The sequence below is a fragment of the Lactuca serriola genome, chromosome 5, assembly GCF_051521515.1.
Source record: "Lactuca serriola cultivar US96UC23 chromosome 5, Lser_US96UC23_V15, whole genome shotgun sequence".
NCBI lineage: Eukaryota > Viridiplantae > Streptophyta > Magnoliopsida > Asterales > Asteraceae > Lactuca > Lactuca serriola.
In genome coordinates, this window is record NC_136412.1 from 321,890,508 (window position 1) to 321,910,656 (window position 20,149).

At 41.0% G+C, this 20,149-nt stretch overlaps 2 protein-coding genes across 2 annotated transcripts; one reads left to right on the forward strand and one right to left on the reverse strand.

Annotated features, from left to right (window-relative positions):
- Window positions 1-364: 364 nt before the first annotated feature.
- Window positions 365-3,399, reverse strand: LOC145050900 (uncharacterized). The gene is made up of 4 exons (XM_078999088.1): window positions 2,592-3,399; window positions 2,400-2,539; window positions 1,328-1,712; window positions 365-993 (listed from the first exon to the last, which is right to left on the reverse strand). The coding sequence occupies exons 1-4, from the start codon at window positions 3,397-3,399 to the stop codon at window positions 365-367; spliced, it is 1,962 nt and encodes a 653-aa protein (XP_078855214.1).
- A 15,802-nt stretch (window positions 3,400-19,201) lies between these two features.
- On the forward strand, window positions 19,202-19,867 carry LOC145050901 (3'-5' exonuclease-like). Its single transcript, XM_078999089.1, has one exon. The coding sequence runs from the start codon at window positions 19,202-19,204 to the stop codon at window positions 19,865-19,867; it is 666 nt and encodes a 221-aa protein (XP_078855215.1).
- The last annotated feature ends 282 nt before the right edge of the window (window positions 19,868-20,149 follow it).

The window sequence follows — 20,149 nt, forward strand, 5'->3', positions numbered from 1 at the left end:
GAAAGAAGGATATGTTTGGCTTTCGACCTTTCAGCATCTCATATGGTGTCTTCTTGTGAACCTTGTGAATTAGAGAGCGATTCTGAGTATAACATGTTGTATTAACAGTTTCAGCCCAAAACGACATAGGAAGACCAGCATGTATCATTAAGGTTCTTCCTGCCTCAATCAGTGTTTGATTTCTTCGTTCAACAACTCCGTTTTGTTGAGGTGTGTGAGGAGCTGAAAAGTTCTGCCCAATGCCTTTAAAATCACAAAAGTCTTCAAGAGTTGAATTCCGGAACTCAGTGCCATGATCACTCCTTAGCTGCTTAACTTTGAGACCAGTCAGTGTCTCGTTTTGACGAATCAGGGAGATAACTTCCTATGCAGCATGACCTTTCTTCTTCAAGAAAATTACCCATGTAAATCGAGTAAACTCATCCACAACCACCAGTGTATACTTGTTTCCTCCTAGGGAACGAACATGAATGGGTCCAAACAAGTCCATGTGAAGTAAATGAAGAGGAACGGATATGCTAGAACATGAATTGGGTTTGAATGATGACTTGGTTTGCTTTCCTTGTTCACACGCTGAGCACACCTTATCTTTGAAAAAACTGAATTTTGGGAGACCTCTAACTAGATCTTGATTGGATATTTTAGACAGATTCTTAAAGTTCAAATGTGAGAACCTTTTGTGCCAAATCCAGCTGAGATTGGTTTGAGATTTGGTAAAGAAACAATGCATCAGTGCTTTGTCACTTGAGAACATGTCGAGAACATATATATCATCTTTTCTGCTTGCTGATAGTGCAATGTTCTTGTCAGTGTTGATGACTCTTCCCTCCTTCTTTGTAAAATGAACTTCATAATCATCATCACACAATTGGCTGATTGAGATAAGGTTGTGTTTGAGCCCCTTTACATATGAAACATTCTGAAACACCACATTGTTGCACTTGATGTTCGCATATCCTTTAGTAAATCCCTTTCCATTGTCTACGTATGTAACTGCAGGACCACTTTTCTTAACATAGTCTTCCAGGAGAGACTTGGATCTTGTCATATGTCTTGAGCAAGCACTGTCTAAGTACCAAAGATGCTCTTAACCCTGCAGTGCTGAGAAACTAGTTAGAACACACTGACCCGTTGTAAAATGGGTCATTCACAAAGTTATTCGACAATAAATTATAACACTCTTTAGGAAGGCAGTTTAAGGAATTTGATTTAAGAGTCCATTTTTCATTTCTAACTTTGATGTTGTCAGCTCTTAAAGATGTTTTATCAAATGTGCATTCACTGATCTTGTGAGAGGTATCACCACATCTGTAACAAACTCTAGTACCAAAGTTTTTCTTGGTGAGCAGATTTCTAGATTTAACACATTTGGATTTGTAAGATCCACCAAGTGAACTTTGAGTCCTTTTGTTTGATATTGAATCGCAACTAAATTCAGTGTCAGATGGATTATGATCAGTGATGGATGAGGAGTTGACATCAATATCAGATTTGGACTTATTCACTGAAGCACTACAATCAGGGTAATGCTTAAGTTGTTCATGAACAACATGAAACACTCCATTTGAGATAGGAAATGCAATAATATTTTCAGTGAGAGGAGTTGGTCTCACAAGATGTGCAGGGTAAGAGGTAGGATCAATTCCGGTAATTTCAATATCACATTCAGTAACACCATTAGAATTAGTAACACAGTATTCATCGATGAGACTCTGATTAATAAAAGTGTTACTGATAAACTTGTTTTTGAAACTATCTTTCAACTCGTTCATGGAATAAAATTCAGATTCTTTTTCTTGAGATTTAAAAATCTTTTCAGCTTTAGCAAAATTTCCTCCAAGAATTTTCTCACATGAATGAGGTATTTAAGCAGAAATAACATAATTAGCATTTTTGTGAGATTTAGCCCAAATTTGTAGTACAGTTTGTTCTTTGTTCAAGAGATCTTTAACATTATCAATTTCAATAGACAGAGAGGAGTTTGATAAACTAGTGACTCTTAGATTTTCCTGAGTAGTATCAATAATGTTATTTTTCAGGGATAGTTCGGTTTTAAGAAGATCAATTTGATTCTGCATATCCCTTATGATTTGATTCTTCTTAGAATTAAGAACACCCAAATACTCAAACATTTTGATTTTTTCATTCATTGAATAGGAAACAAAATTTTGAACCTGATACATTGAAGGAGAATCAGTGTTGTGCTTCCTGGAATTTTCAACTGCATCAGATATATCAGCATCAAACGAACTTTTGCTGACTTCACATTCATCAACATCTTCTATCTTAGCCATCAGACATTTAACTTCATCATCTGATGATTCCTCATCAGTCTTCCATTTTTCTTCTTCAGCTACAAGAACTTTATGTTCCAAGTTCTCTGCTTTCAGCTTTTCAACCAACTTGTTGTACTTTTGCTTCCAGTATTCGTCTGAGCTTTGGGTTCTTTGCTTGCATTCTTTTGCAAAATGATCAGTGCTACCACAGTTAAAGCACTGAGCTTTCCCTTTCTTTTCAGTAGCATGTTTCTTGTCAGCATCTGATTTTTTAGAAGATTTCCCCCATCTTCTTCTGAAACTTTGAAAAATTACGGCCTGATTTCTCAAAAGTTTTCACAATGAAAGCCGCACTAGCAACAACCTTTTCCAGATCATCAGTATCACTTTTAGAAGAATCAATGTCTGAATGGTATTCAGTGTCTGACTCGGTCTCTTGCCTTTTGTTTGAAAATAGTGCCACTGATGACTGACGCTGAGCATCCTTCATCAGCTCCTTTCTCTGGAGCTTTGATTCCTCATAGTATCGAAGGTTTCCATAAAGACTTTGTAAATCCATTGTGATGATCTTCTCACTATTTTTTAGCACATCAACATGATTTTCCCAACCTACACCCAAAGAATCCAAAAACTTCTGCACTAGAACAGTTCGATGCTTTAACTGATCTAGTCTCCGCAGATCATTAACAAGAGAATTAAACCAGTTAAAGGTTTGAGTCAGGGTTTCACCTTTCTTTGCAAAGAAATGTTCATACATTATGTTTAGATCATTTATCTGGGTAGCCTTGACTTCCTCAGTACCTTCAAAAGACACAGTCAGTGTGTCCATCATTTCTTTTGCTGAGATGCAGTTCTGAACCAGCCCAAAGATATTATATGGTAAAGCATAGCTGATTGCTGCCCGAGCATGAACATCTAAACCATTCTTTCTTTTGTCATCTATTGCCCAGTTCTCTTTAGGTGTTTTCTTCATGACACCATCAGGAACATTGTTTTTCAAGGGCTGATACATCGGAACATATGGACCATTATTGACGACGTCCAACATGTCTTCATCTACAGATTCCAAAGCATACAAAGCTTTGGAATCTGATGAGTTTAAAGAGGAAGATGATGAAGCCATTTGTTTGATAAGAGAACACTGCTCTGATACCAATTGAAGTTCCTATGATCAAACAACTTATCAAACAATGACTGAAAATAAGAACAATAAGGATTCACGAAGAAAACTTTCACTAAGAATGATAATCTCACAAAGAGATTATCGAATGCACAAAGCGGCTGTTAGGGTTTGTAAAAGGCGTGCCTATCACAAACCGGTACAAATGAATATATACAACTATTCTAGGCAATCCCTACAAATCAGGGATATGCCAACTAACTAATAGACGATAACTATTGAAATTAGATAAGTACTAAATCAGTTACAAAATGCTAAACATTAAGCTATGCACTGAACAACTGGTACGCTGACGCTGAGTCATGCGCTGACGCTGAGTGACCAGTTTCAAACATCATCATATTACAAGGTTTGACCTTACAGCTACCCTACCTACCCTCGCGATCACCCTGAAAGGACCAATATATCGGGGCCCCAACTTGCCCCTCTTCCTGAATTGGATCACTCCTTTCCAAGGAGAGACCTTCAGGAGTACGAAGTTTCCAACCTGGAACTCGAGCTCGGACCGGCGCCTATCCACATAACTCTTCTGACGACTCTGAGTGGTCAACAACCTCTGCCTGACCTACTGTATCTGCTCAGTCTTCTGAAGTACGATCTCTGTACTACCCATCACACGCTGCCCTACTTCTCCCCAGCAAATGGGGGTCTGACACCTCCTCCCATACAACAGCTCAAAGGGTGGCATACCAATGCTCGAATGATGGCCGTTGTTGTAGGAAAACTCCACCAAGGGAAAATACGTATCCTAAATCCCGCCGAAATCCAACACACATGCCCGGAGCATATCCTCGAGCGTCTGAATCGTCCGCTCACTCTGTCCGTCAGTCTGTGGGTGGTATGCGGTACTAAAATGCAGCCTAGTACCCAATTCCTCATGAAATTTCTTCCAGAATCTGGAAGTGAAACGCACATCTCGCTCTGAGACAATCGAGATCGGCACTCCATGCCGTGATACCACTTCCCTCACGTACATCTCTGCCAACTTCTCTACGGAAGAGCTCTCACTGATAGCGAGGAAATGAGCGCTCTTCGTCAACCGGTCTACAATCACCCAAATTGCGTCGACGCCCCTCGTAGTCCTCGACAATTTGGTGATAAAGTCCATAGCAATCTGTTCCTACTTCCACTCGGGAATCTCTTACGGCTGCAACTTGCCGTGCGGTCTCTGGTGCTCGGCCTTAACCCTACGACAGGTTAGGCACCTCTCCAGAAACCATGCAACGTCCCTCTTCATACAGGGCCACCAATACTCCCTTTTCAGGTCCAAATACATCTTAATGGCCCCAAGATGGATCGAGAACTTCGATCGATGTGCCTCCTCCATCAAAATGGTATGCGTTCCGCCCACAAGCGGCACCCAAATCCGACGCTGAAATGTCATGAGCCCACGGCTATCGGTAACGAACTCCGATACTTGCCCGATAAATTGCTCTCTCTTCTGGTTTTCTGGTCTCACGGCCTCGGCCTGGGCTCCTCGAATGGTGTCCAACACCGGAGTCATCACTGTTAATCTCATAAAAACGTCACGCATTGGAACACTCTCCGCCCTACGACTCAGGGCATCGGCTACCACGTTGGCCTTCCCCGGGTGATACAGGATCTCACAATCTTAATCATTTACCACATCCAGCCATCTCCTCTGTCGCATATTCAGGTTGGGCTGATCCATCAAGTACTTCAGGCTCTTGTGATCCGTGTATATGGTACACCGGACCCCATACAGATAGTGACGCCAGATCTTGAGGGCGAACACTACTGCCCCCAACTCTAAATCATGGGTAGGATACCTCGCCTCATGAGGCTTCAGCCGCCTCAATGCATATGCTGTCACATGCCCTCTTTGCATAAGCACTGCTCCCAACCCTGATATCGACGCGTCATAATATACCACAAAATCATCCATTCCCTCCGTAAGGGCTAACACCGGGGCTTCGCATAGTCTCTGGCGAAGTGTCTCGAAGGAGGCCTGCTGCTCTGGACCCCAAGCAAAAGCTACACCCTTCCGGGTCAACTTAGTGAGTGGCACGGCGATCTTGGAGAAATCCCTGATGAACCTCCGATAATAGTCTGCCAGTCCTAGGAAACTCCTGATCTCCGTTGGTGACCTCGGCACCTCCCAACTCATCACCGCCTCAATCTTGGCGGGGTTGACCAATATCCCTTTCTGGTTAACGAGATGTCCCAGGAACTGGACTTCTCGCAACCAGAAATCGCACATGGAGAATTTGGCATAAAGCCTCTCTGATCTTAAAACCCCGATGATCTCCCTCAAATGCTCCTCATACTGCTCCCTAGATCTCGAATGCACCAAAATGTCGTCGATGAATACGATCACCGAGTGATCCAACATCGGTCTACACACCCTGTTCATGAGATCCATGAACACCGCTGGTGCGTTGGTGAGCCCGAAAGGCATCACCACGAACTCGTAATGCCCGTACCTATTCCTGAACGCTGTCTTCTGGATATCCTCATCTCGCACCCTCACCTGATGATATCCAGACCTCAAATCGATCTTGGAGAACCAAGATGCTCCCTGCAACTGATCGAACAAATCGTCAATCCTCGGCAACGGGTAACGGTTCTTGACCATCAATTTGTTCAATTCTCGGTAATCAATGCACATCCAGTTTCTTGACAAAAAGGATAGGTGCTCCCCACGGCGAACTGATCGGCCGTATAAATCCCTTCCCCAGCAGCTCCTGAAGCTGCAAGTACAACTCCTGCATCTCTGGAGGTACGCCCGACAACTCCTCCGGGAATACATGAAAGAATACATACCGGCCACGACATCGGGTGCTGCGTGGACCTCCTCCGCAATCAACTGGAAGGGTCTCCCTCGTGCCTTCGGCGCCTCGGCTTTCACCGAACGACTCTCACTAGCTCTCGCAGCAGCAGGGGCAGATCCCTGAGGTGCTCCCTGTGTCGTCCCTCGCAACTATGGACACTCCGCCTTCCGGTGCCCGGTCTGGTTGCAATAAAAGCAGACCATGAATCCCTTGGGGCAATCCTTGGCGATATGCCCCTCCTTGCCACACTTGTAGCAAGCACCAAACCTACAAACTCCATCATGACCCTTGCCGCGCTTTCTGCAAGTGCGACCCTTCTGACCCCCAAACCTTGAATCGGCGGGCTTGGCCCGCTTGGCTGCCGGTTGAGACTGTGCTGGCTGCCGATCCATCCTCTGAGACTCGGCCTCCTCCTTAGCCTGCATCTCCAACTCAATTTCCCTCTTCCGGGAATTTCCCTGAAGCTCAGCAAATGTCCGGTATGATGAGTTTGCTACAAACTCACGAATGTCTCTCCTCAGAATGCTCAGATATCGGCTCATACGTGCCTGCTCAGTCGATACGTGCTCAGGGCAGAACATCACCCTCTCGTGAAACATCCGAGTAATCACAGTAACTGACTCAGTACCATGCTTGAGGGTCAAGAACTCCTGAGCCAAACACTCCCTTTCCACCGGGGGAACGTACTCATCACGAAACATAGCGGTGAACCTCTCCCAGGTCACCGCAGCAAGCTCTGCTGAGGAATAGTGTGCTGTCACGAACTTCCACCAGTCCTTCGCCCCCAAGCAAAGCTGGTTCAGTGCGAACCGAACTCTTAAATGCTCAGGGGATGAGCAAGTAAAGAAACACCCCTCAATGTCTGATATCCACCTCATCGCTGCAATCGGGTCCTGGGTCCCATCGAACTCTGGTGGTTTCGTGTTGCTGAATTCCCGGAACAGCAACGCATCACCACCCTGCGGCCTCGTCGCAGCTATAGCTGCAGTGGCTGCAACAACAGCAGCCTCAGAAAGAGCAGCGTATCTCTTGTCAAATGTCTCAATCAAAGTGGTCTTGATAGACCCTAAGATCTCTGGTATCTCTGCCCTGATGGCCGCAGCCACCTCCTCCTGAATGATCCTACGGATCTCAGCCTCGCTCATGCTACTGCCCTCTGGTGTGTGGCGTGTCCCAACCATGGTCTCCCTCTGAAATACAACATAAGAATATTAGGGACCCCCTCGAGTATAATCACAATCGATAACTCCACCCTACTTGTTCCTTGGTACCCTAAGGATTCTTACTTGGATTGCGCACCAACCCGGTATCTTCAGTAGTACGGGCCCAATACTACGGTCCATACCGCATCAGCATTCATCCTAATTCCTCCTCCTTGAGCCCCAAATCCCAAGTACTCTACTCTCTCTATCCTGTGCTACTCGCTAGCAAATCTCTCATAAGCACCTCGCTGCTATCTAAACACTCTTAAGCATTTCTAGCAGCAAAACCCCTAGACTAAGGCATCATATATCAGGCCACTCTAGTCCTAATAAGAATACCTAGTCTACTCTATCATGCATATCGTAATTCATCATATAGCGTAACATAGCATATCTGATAACACTTATTATGAGGGTATTTTGGGAAATCACCGTTCTGGCGCTGGCTGATCGTACACACGGCTCTGCTCTGTTTGTCTCAAAACTCTTTTTACTCTTTTTCAAAAAATTTTACTTTATTATTAAAATTTTCCTCAATTCCCCAGTTTGAGTTCAGATACGCTCGAAGATGTATCCGAATCCCTCAAACCAAGGCTCTGATACCAACTTGTAACACCGTAAAAATTTGAACAATTTTTCACTTTTGAAAACCATGAAATATAATTTGCATTCATAAATAAAAACATTGTATCAACATTGTATCAGTACAAAACCCCAAGATCAAAATGTTTAAACTCCAATGTGCGTGTGTACGAATCATGCCGGCGCCTTCCCGCGATCATCACTGGTACCTGAAACACATAACACATAACACTGTAAGCATAAATGCTTAGTGAGTTCCCTAAAATACCACATACTGCACATACACCTTTCCAGGCCATAGGATCTTCCGATCCAAGTGTCTCAGGGGATTTCCATCCCAAACTCTGTTGACCTTCCGGTCCATATCATCTTGACCTTCCGGCCCACATCATACTCATATCACATAACATATCACATATAACTTATATCACATATACATCATGCACATGAGACCCTTCAGTCGCACATAATTACCCCATCGAGTAAGGCATAGTGAGAAGACTCTCCTCAGGCGTCTCGGTAAATCTCTGACTTGGTAGAAATATTGCCTAGCCTCCGCCTATTCACATAAAGTAAATACTCTCATAAATATAACTCTCGAGAATAGACTCAATCCTCTATTGGCACTCTCAGAAGGGTAAAAGACTATTTTACCCCCCTCTTGACTCAAGGACTCCATTGTTGACCAAACCCTAAAAGTCAACAAAAGTCAACGGTCAAACTTTGACCCAACTCGCCGAGTGCACTCCGGTGACTCGGCGAGTACATACATGACCACTAACTCTTTGTCCCGCTTGGTACATCGAGTCCCTCCCTATGCTCGATGAGTCACACCAGGCATGAATCGCGGGGCCACCCCGACTCAACTCGCTGAGTCTCAAGAACAACTTGGAGAGTACCGCCTTCAACTCCAGTCCTCTAATCCCCTTCTGACTCACTGAGTTATCCCGCAACTCGGAAAGTCTACTCACTGAGTGATTTACGTGAAACCCTAACTCTACTCGCTGAGTCTCAAGAACAACTCGGCGAGTTCATGCCATGCACAAACTCTATTGACTTCCTGAGGTCGGATCTGTGCCCCTAAGCCATAGATCTGGCTTTCCCAAGCATGAATGTCACGTAAAGTCCGAATCTTGATGCTTATATATCAACAACAAGGCATCAAATGGTGATTTAATCCCAAAAATGGCAACCTAAGTCCAATAACCCCAACTGATTCATAAAGCTCCAAGGGTTAAGGTCTCTGGACCTCTTTGAGTCCAGATCCAAGGCACAAACTCGAGGAGGGACCAATTGCTCCACATAACCACCCTCAAAAGGGGTTAGAAAACCCTATATCTAAGGATCAACACCAAAACTGGAGAAGGTTCGAACTATTACCTCAAAATGAAGTCTCTGAACTCTGGAACTGCTAGAATCGCACCTCCTCTTGCTCTTGGTCACATTCTTCTTGCTAAACCAAAGGTACAAGGATCAAATGTGACTTCTCCTTCCTCACAAACGATTTGGCTCACTTAGGGTTCTCTCAAGGGACTGGTAGCCACAATGGGAGGCTATAAGTGCCCTTAAATAGGCCCCAAACCCGGGGGATTAGGGTTACATTAAACAGCGTGGACTTGCTGAGTCCGGACGTGAACTCGGATGAACATCCGCGACCATACTCGCCGAGTCTTGGCATCAACTCGCCGAGTTCCTCCACAAACTCCAAAAATAATTAAATAAGATAATATACCAGGGAATCCGGATGTTACATAACAAGTCGTGTTCTTCGTTTCGTAGGCAACTTTGTTTTAGATAAAACCCTAATCTCAAGTTTAAAAGTCTGATTCTAAAAACTCAACATGTCTCACGATGATTCGCAAACAAATCCCAATAACATCTCAAACAACATCGGATCTACAACTAGGGTACCTATACTCTATACTCAAGATTATGAAGTATGGGCGCTTCACTTTGAAGACTACGTGATCGGCTCTTAAGATCATGGCTATCTCATCTGGGAAGCCATCACTCTTGGACCGTTTGTTCATTCGGGAACGAACACTACTGTCAAGACTCAACAGGAGTACAACAAGCTGGTGGCAGATGAACAGAAGATGCGACATGATGATAAGGACAAGTTGCTATGTAATGTGAAAGCCATGCGAATGATAAGATTCGCCTTGCAATCTGACACCTTTCGGTTAGTTGGTTCATGCACGACCGCTAAACAAATCTGGGACAGATTGAAAGAACTCTATTCAACAGATGAAGATCTGGAACACTCTACTCAAACCTTGTTACTGTCAGAATTTGGAGCTTTCAAACAGAAACCAGAGGAGAAACTCGTACAGACGTTCGATCGGTTCAATCATCTTCTCAGCAGAATGGTCAAGCATGGAATAGAAAGAAAGTTAATTGAGCAAAAGGTGACTTTCATGAACGGACTAAGAACTGAATGGATGGCTGTGGTCTCTACTGTAAAAGTGCATGAGCAGTTCAAATCTTACTCGCTTGCAAAACTTGTGGGAATCCTTAAGTCCCATGAAAGTGAAGTAACCAAAGAAGTGAAAGTGGTCTTTGTTATGGGATCGCTAGCTCTTATATCAAAAGGAAAGGGTGTTGCAGAAGAAGAAGAAGAGTCGGATATGTCTGAATATGACCTTACAAGCGAAGAATATGCTATGATGGTCACTAATCCAAAGATGTTTGCTAGAAGAAAATTTCCTGTCAACAAGAACCGAAACTGGCAAGGAAGTTATAGTTCCGAGAAGGCGAAGGATGAAGCGAAGAGCGCCTCTCAAAAGGCTGAAGACAAGAGTGAGAGCAAACTTGCTGGAGACTCGGGATACAACTGCAACTACTGCCATGGGAAGAACCACTTTGCCAAGGATTGTATGTTAAGGAAATTGGCTGAGAAGAGAGACGGGGAAGATGATGAGGCATATTACATGCGAAAGCTAGAAGAGATCAAGAACAAGAAGACAACTAACGGCGCAAAAGGTACGATGAATGCTTTAATTGTGCAGGAAAAGGCAGATAAAGATGAGTTCGGTGGTGTGGAAGTGTGGTCAACCGACTCTGAGGATGAAGAAGTAAGAAAGTCCACTCATGGAAGGGCTTATATGGCAAAGGAAGCAGGTTCGGCCGGGAAGTGCTTGATGGTCACCGCTGGATCATCAACCGAAAGTGAAAATAAAGAACCGAACCTGAATGAAGACAAATGCTTCGCGGAAAAGCCTATCAGTGAGCAGATCAACGACTGCGATCGGTTGATCATAAAGGTACAAACCATCCTCGAATCACTTAAAATTCCGTTAACAAATTATGAAGAAGAATTAAACGAATTAAAATTTAAATTCTCTAACTTAAGTGGTAGTCTCATGCAAACTCGCTTAGCGAATTCTAACCTAATTGACCAACTCAGCAAGGTATCTTCAAAGAGTGAAGAGAGAAGGATGTGGATCGAGTTGAAGGAGGCGGAATTAGCTAAAGCTAGGGACGAAAATTTTTATTTACAAAAAGACAATTTGAAAATTTTGAAACAGATAAATGTTTTTTGTTTAATTGCTAAGCGTTTATACACTAATATAGCTCAATTGTATTTAAGCTGTGAGATAGGTAAGAAAATTCATAAGATGATTTTGCTATTTCTTGAATTTAAGGAAGATGAGGTAATAGCAGAATGCGAATCAGTAGTGTCATCAGAAGAGACATCCATGTCATACAAAATTGGTCTGGACAAAATAGAAACCTTCATAGATTCAAAAGAACACAAATGTATGTTAAAAGACATTTTAGATGAAAATGATAAATTGAAAATCAAATCGGACACTATTCATTCATTTGATCAATCCAATGCCAAACTAATATCTGAAAATAAAATATACTTAGACAACGCATCTAAATTTGATGAGATGAGTGAGATATCTGTAGAAGATGTAGTTGATTGCTCTGAGTTTAAGAAGAGCGAAACTGAGAATGATAAACCATTAATCTTAGAAGATTCGGTAGAATTTGCTCGTCTAGCAAAGGATAAGGAAAGGAAGCTAAAAGAAAAAGTTGTGGTTTATCAAAAGGTTTAAACCGTGCCAAATCAAGTGTGTGCAACTGAAGGAGTTACTCATAGACAAACAGAAGAATTAAGAGTCTTGGTAGAAAAAGATAATGCAGAAGGATGCGAAGAGGTCTTCTGGTCGGCTCCCATAGATAATGCAGACGAAACTGTAGGCTTATCTGAGCAGACCTCCTGGAAAGTTAAAGGAAGATACGTTGCTGAACCCTTAAATAAACCCTCGAGTTCTGACAAACCAAGCATGAGTGTAACCAAGGACATTCCTATAGAACAGAGAGAAGAACCGAAAGCTCCAGTCAAAACAACCGAAACCCAAAGAGAGAAGCAAAAGGCAAGCTTGAATATGCACAAATCGCAGAAGGAACTGGCTGAGCAAAAACGCTTACGAAATCAAAGATATGCTAAGAATTTGAATGAGCGAAAGAGTTACTGGAATTCACAAAATTCCAACTATGTTCCTCCAAAGAAGATCTCAGAGGGCAAAGGAAAAGAAAAAGTAACAAACAAATTCAGCCAAAGTTCTTACAATTCCAAGTCTGAGAACCGAAAATCCACTTTCGGTCCTCAATCTAGTTTCGGTCCTAAGTCGAGTTTCGGTCCCCCTAACAGTTTTAAACCCAGTTTTGGTCCTTAATCTAGTTTCGGCTACAACAAACCTCAAAGCAAAGCAACTTTCAAAGGAAAAGAAAAGCTAACTGCTGATACTAGGAGCAACAATAAGCAATCATCAACCAATCCTAGGAGTCAAATGCCTTCAAACAAACTAACCAACGAATTCAAATTTAAACAAGATAAAACAAAAATTAAGGTATATACAATTAAAAGAAAAGATCAAACCACATTAGTAAAAAGAACATACTTGGTTGATATTTATACTGCAAGTCCTTTCTCTGTGAAAAACTCACAAGAACCCAAGCAACTTTGGGTTCCTAAATTTGCTTAAATTTGCAGGTAATGAGTGACGAGCAGTTCGATGAAGAATGGTACATAGACAGTGGCTGCTCGTGTCACATGACAGGGAGGAAGGAAGAACTTAGAGAATTTCGTTCACTGAAAAATGGTGGCTGTGTGAAATATGGGAATAACTCTTTTGGAATAATCAAGGGTTATGGCGTGATAACAAATGGTGACTCCACGATTCGAAAAGTGGCTTACATAGAAGGATTACAACACAACCTCCTTAGTGTGTCACAATTAGTTGTGGGCACAGGCTTAAAAGTATCATTCGATGATGAGGGATCAGAGATAATTGAGAAACAATCCAAAAAGGTTCTGCTGAAATCTGAACGTAAGGGATAGATGTACCCATTAAATCTCAATCCCATACGAGGAAAACCGGCTATATGCTTGCTAACAAAGGCAAATACGGATGATAGCTAGTTGTGGCATAGACGACTATCGCACCTGAACTTTAAAGAAATTAATAAGTTGGTGCTTGGTGATCATGTTCGTGGACTCCCTCTTCTCAAATTTGACAAGGACCATCTGTGTGCAGCATGTGAAACGGGGAAACAAAGCAGAAAGAGCCACCCTACACGGATTAACACAAAGATAGTTGAAGCTCTTGAACTCTTGCACATCGAATTATGTGGACCTTTGACTATTGAAAGCTTTGGTGGAAGTAAGTATATTCTTGTAATTGTAGATGACTTTTCACGCTTCACCTGGGTTTTCTTTCTTAAACAGAAATCAGATGCAACTCCCAAGCTGAAAACATTCATTAAGCAAATAGAAGTGCAGCTGAGGAAAACAGTAAGGAATATCAAAAGCGACAATGGTCTGGAATTCAAGAATAATGATTTTGATGGTTTTCTGGCTGATAAGGGAATAACTCATAACTTTTTGGCACCTTATACACCACAACAAAATGGCATTGTTGAAAGACGAAACCGTTGTTTGTGTGTGTTAGGGTCAATATAGTGTTGCGTCTATTGGGCTCGTTAGCTAGTCCATGTTTATCTCCGGTATGGGCCTGTCCATCCGTGAGTTTTGTAGGGTTTAATATAAATAGATGCTTGCATGCATTCTAGAACAAGCGGATGATTAGAATTGATTAGAAAAGTATTGTTCAGCAATATCATCGTTCTTATTTTGTAACCCTAGAATCCTCTATAGTGGAAGTTCTTAGTCGAGCTTTGCTGAGGATCGAGTAATCTAATCATTCGACACATTTTGATTCATACTTGTGTTTTGTTTACTGTTTTACGTTCATCACTTACCTGTTACAAAGATCTAATCGATCAAAGAGTTGATTCATAACTCATCAATTGGTATCAGAGCGGGAGGCTGTGTAATTCATACACATCTTTTCTGTGAAAGAGTTTACGATTAGGGTTATTCCGCATTAACTAATATTTATTGAGCCGTCATTCCATTATTGACGTAACTCAACATTTATTTGTTTAGCCCTAATATTAAATATTACAAGTTTGATCTTTCAAACAAGTTAAAAACGATCAAGCATGGACGAGTCACAATCTAATCCCATCAACATCTCTTACAACATTGGATCGACGACGAAGATTCCTATTCTTTACACCCAGGATTACGAAGTCTGGGCACATCACTTTGAAGATTATGTCATCGGATCGGAAGACAATGGATACCTTATTTGGGAAGCAATCGTTTCTGGACCATTTGCTTATTCAGAAACATCAAAAATCATTAAAACTCAGAAAGAGTATAATGATCTGTTAAAGGACGTAAAGGATGTTGCTCAAGACGAAAAGGAAAAGTTTCAATGCAACATTAAAGCATTGAGACTGATTTGATTCGCTCTGCAATCAGATACATTCAGGCTAGTGAGTTCATGCAGCACCGCTAAAGAAATTTGGGATAGGCTGCGAGAGCTATATTCCACAGATGAAGATTTGGAGCATTCTATTCAGACCTTGCTTTGGTCTGAATTTGGTGAATTTAAACAAAATTCTGATGAAACTGTTACTCAGACGTTTGATCACTTCAATCATCCTCTTAGCAAGATGATCAAACACGACATAGAAAGGAAGCTGATTGAACAAAAAGTAACCTTTTTGAATGGCCTTAGATCCGAGTGGAGAGCTGTTGTGTCCACTGTTAAAGCTCATGAGCAATTGAAATCTTATTCGTTGGCAAAGCTGGTGGGGATTTTGAAATCCCAAGAAAAGATTGTTTTGGAAGAGAAAAATGTGGTCTCTAGTTTAGGGTCCTTGGCCCTCCTGTCCAAAAGCAAAAGTGTGGTAGAAGATGAAGATCTCAACTTAGAAGACTATGATCTTACTTCTGAAGACTATGCAATGATGGTGTCGAATCCAAAGAGGTTCATTAAGAAAAGGTTCCCTACCAATAAGAACCGAAATTGGCAGGGAAGCTATAGTTCTGAAAAGATTAGGGAGGAACCGAAGACAGAGGAACCAAAGAAAGAGGCGAAAGTTGAAGGTGATTCTGGTGTGAACTGCTACTACTGTGGAGGAAAGAACCACTATGCCAAAGACTGTGTCCTAAAGAAAATGGCAGAGAAGTATGAGGAAAAGGATGAAGAGACTGTGTTGATGAAAAAGATGGAAGAGATCAAGAGAAAGAAAGCTGCTACTAACCCTTCGATGAATGCTTTAATTGTGCAGGGTTCGGCAGCGGATGATGAGTTCGGTGGCGTGCAGGTCTGGTCAACCGACTTAGAGGATGATGAGGTCAGGAAGCCATCTCATGGAAAGGCATACGTTGCAAGAGGTGATGAAAGCAGTGGGAAGTGTTTGATGGTGACAGATGTATCTCAAATGAGGGGATACAATACAGACGGTGGGAAAGAGGACACCAAGGAACGAGAGGACTTATGCTTCACAGCAAAACCTCTTAGTGTGCAGTTCAATGAGCTTGATGAATTGATCAAGAAGGTACAATCCGTTTTTGTTTCATTCAAAGTCCCACAAAATTCATATGAAAAAGAATTAAAAAGCTTAAATTCAAGAATCTCAAATCTAGATAGTAGTTTAACTCAAACACGGGTCACCAATTCTAACCTAACTGACCAAATAAGCAGGGTGTCCTCCAAGAGTGAGGAACGGAGGATGTGGATAGAGCTGAAGGAGTCGGAGCTGATTAAATCTAAGGACGAAAACATTTATTTACAAAGAGACAATTTAAACTTCTGAAACAGAGAAATGCTTTTTGTTTAATTGCTAAACGTCTTTATGCTAACATCACTCAACTTCATCTGAACTGTGAAATAGGGCAGAAAATTCATCGCATGATTTTGCCCTTCCTTGAGTTTAAGGAGGATGAAATCGATGCTGAAGCATATAATTGTGAAAGTGTAGTTTTGTCTGATGATGTGAATCCGACTTATATGTATGGTTTGGACAAAATTGAATCGTTTATAAAGTCCAAGGACCATAAGGACATGCTGAAAAACCTTTTGGATGAAAACGATAAACTGAAACTAAGGACCAAAACCATACAAAAATTTGACTCATTGAATGCCAACTTGAGCTCAGAAAATAAAATTGATGTTGAATACGCGTCTGAGCTTAATGAGGATGATGATATGAGCGTAATTTCTGTAGAGGATGAAGTTGACTGTTCTGAATTTGTCAAGAGCGAACCCGAAAACCACAAAAATCTTATTTCTGAAAATTCAGTGGAGTTTGCTCGATTGTCCCAAAATAAGTCCCCGATTCTTGAAGAAAAGGCTGTAGTATACCAAAAGGTGAGAACAACACCAAATCAGGTGTATAAGGTCACAGGAGTAACCGAACATCAGACAACCGAACTCACCGCCATAGTAAACGAAGATAATGCAGATGGCTGTGATGAATTTTTCTGGTCTGCTCCTATAGATAATGCTGACGAAACCGTTGGTCTGTCAGAGCGGACGTCATGGAAAACCAAAGGCAGATATGTGCCAGAGCCTCTAAACAAGCCTGACAACTTCGATGTGCCAAGTACTAGTGGTGCAAAAGAAGTTCATGTAGAAGAAGTTACTCCTACAATCGAAACATCATCTGTTAAAAGTGAACCGGCTGACAGGAAGCAAAAGCAAAAAGCCAACATTCACCGACAGCCGAAGCAAGTGAAAGATCAGAAGCAGCAAAGGAATCTGAGATACAAGAAGAATCTCTCAGAGCGAAAACAGTTTTGGCGATCTCAAAACGCCCATTTCTCTTATCATGACAAAAATTCAAAGTCAGAGAAAAGTGTTGTAAGACCGCAAGAAAACAACCGAAGGGAAAGGTTCGATTCAGAGAACATTAGCTACCGAAAGCATAGGTTCGGTTCCGAGAGCAAAAGCTACCAAGGTTCTAGGTTCGGTCCCACTAATGACCAAAAACAAAAGAGTCACTTAGAACCTCAAGTCAAGAAAACTTCTCAGTCTAAATTCTCTCATTTTAATTCTTCTCAACCCCATTCTAAATCCAATTCTGTTCAAACTCAAAATCCAAAATCTTCAACAGATTTGAAAGGAAAATCGAAGGTTTCCTCAGTCAAGAATGATCATAGTGTTAAACTATTAAACGAGTAATGGATATTGTATGTGCGTACGACTTAATGAATGATATTAATTTTGTAAAAATACATATAATCATGTATAGTAGAGATGTGAAAAAAATGAAGAAAAAAAACAACGTTTGGTGCCCGAAAAATCGAAAATAAGAAAAATCCGTAGCTAATTAGATACGGATTAGCTACGGATTTTTCTTATTTTTGATTTTTCCGGCACCAAACGTTGTTTTTTTCGCTCCGTTTTTTTTCACACCTCTATTATACATGATTATCTATATTTTCACAAATTTATAGCTATTAATATCATTTATAAAGCCGTGTACACATACGGGATCATTGCTTGTTTAATGGTTTAACATTATAATGCTTATGAATATGTACACATACATCTCACAAACACTTATACATACACACATACACGTACACATATACCACAACTCATTATATATATATATATATATATATATATATATATATATATATATATATATATATATATATATATATACACAAACATAATCCATCACAAGTTGGTGAAAAGTATATGCATTACAATGTTAAACTGTGAAACGAGTACTTGATCCCGAAGAGGCACATGATTTTATGAATGATATTAATAGCTACAAGTTGGTGAAAAAAAAAAGATAATCATGTATAGTAGAGGTGTGAAAAAAACGAAGTGAAGAAAACGACGTTTGGTACCCGAAAAATTGAAAATAAGAAAAATCCGTAGCTACTTAGCTACGGATTAGCTACAGAATTCTAACAAAAAGCATACTCCGTAGCTAATCCGTAGGTAATTAGTATCCGTTGGTATTCCGTGGCCATTCCGTAGGTAAATAGCTACGGATTTGCATCGGTAGCTATTCCGTAGCTAATTAGCTACGAAATAACTATGGGCCCACATCCATAGCTATTTCGTAGTTATTCCGTAGGAAAAGACAATGTTTTCTAATTGTGAGATACTTATTCCTTATTTTTTGAGTTATACGTTATAATTTTTTATGTTTGCATATATACAACTCTGTAGATTAACATATTTTTTTGGGATTTTTTATAGCAGTTAAATGGTACTATTGTGTATTATTATTGTTCTTATATTCCGTCTATCGAAATTAATGTTTCATGGTACATTATAATATTTTCCTCATTTATAATGAATAAAATGACATTTCTTATATTTTGGAACCATTTACAATATTAATTACAAAAAAGTATTTGAAAATTTATGATTAAAGACTATATTTTTTTGGTATATTTAAGTTTTTAACCTATTTTATAATAAAAGCATTAAAAGTGTTGGCTAGGTTTTGAAAAAAAACATATATAGCCAAATATTTCCTCACTTCATTAAAATTACCAAAAGAATAATATTGGATTGATAAAATGTAACTCCACGGGGATTAAATATTTATAAAACTTTAATTTTCTACTTATATATTATGTTCCCCTAAATACTGTTTTCTTTTAACTTATTATAAATGCTTCACTTATCTCTCCCACATATGCAGGTAGTCTCTCTCTCTCTCTCTCTCTCTCTCTCTCTCTCTCTCTCTCTCTCTCTCTCTCTCTCTCTCTCTCTCTCTCTCTCTCTCTCTCTCTCTCTCTCTCTCTCTCTCTCTCTCTCTCTCTCTCTCATGGTGATCAATGGTAGGCGACGGTGGTCCTACCACACCACCCACACGAAGAACATCTCTTTCTACGAACATGACATCTACACCACCGTGACCAAAGATCCTAACTCTGTCACCTCCTGGATCTCTGCAACCACCGAGAATAACAACGGTCACCACCATCCTCTAGTAATCGGCCTGGATGTCGAGTGGCACCCTTCCTACCGGCGTGGAGTTGAAAACTGTGTTGCCATCTTACAGTTATGTGTCGATCACCGTTGTCTCGTCTTTCAAATCATCCACTCACCATACATCCCTGAGTCGCTTATCGACTTTCTCAATAACCCTAGCTACACCTTCACTGGTGTTCGCATCCATGATAGTATCGAAAAAATGGTGCGACAGTATGCCCTGGGACGGGCGGAGGATGGACTAAGATTGGCTGCGAATGTGGTGGACTTGGGGTGGCTGGCAGCGCAGGTTTATGGTAAAAACATGCATGTATTAGGGTTGAAGTCGTTGGCGAAGGTGGTGCTGCAAAAGGAACCGGAGATGCCGGCGTTTGTGACGGTGAGCAGGTGGGACGACCAGTGGCTGTTCCCAGAACAGATGGAGTATGCGAGTGTTGATGGCTTTTTGTCTTTTGAGATTGGGAGGGTTTTGATTTCCATGGGAGCGAGTTTATATTAACTTATTAGATGATTTTTAAATAACGGTTTTTGTTGGGTTTATAGCATATGTACGATACTGATCATTTAAACAAGATTTCTATAACTACCATGCAATATCTATTATGATCAGTTAATTTGTGAGTGATAAAGGTAATGACTAATGATCTAAATAAATCTGAAGTATATGACCTCTAGTTTTAGATATAAACCATAGCTTAGAAGAATGGCTGGTACCATTAAACATATTTATACTAATATATGATATATTTTTCATTATTAAAAATCTTGCAGTAAACAAAAA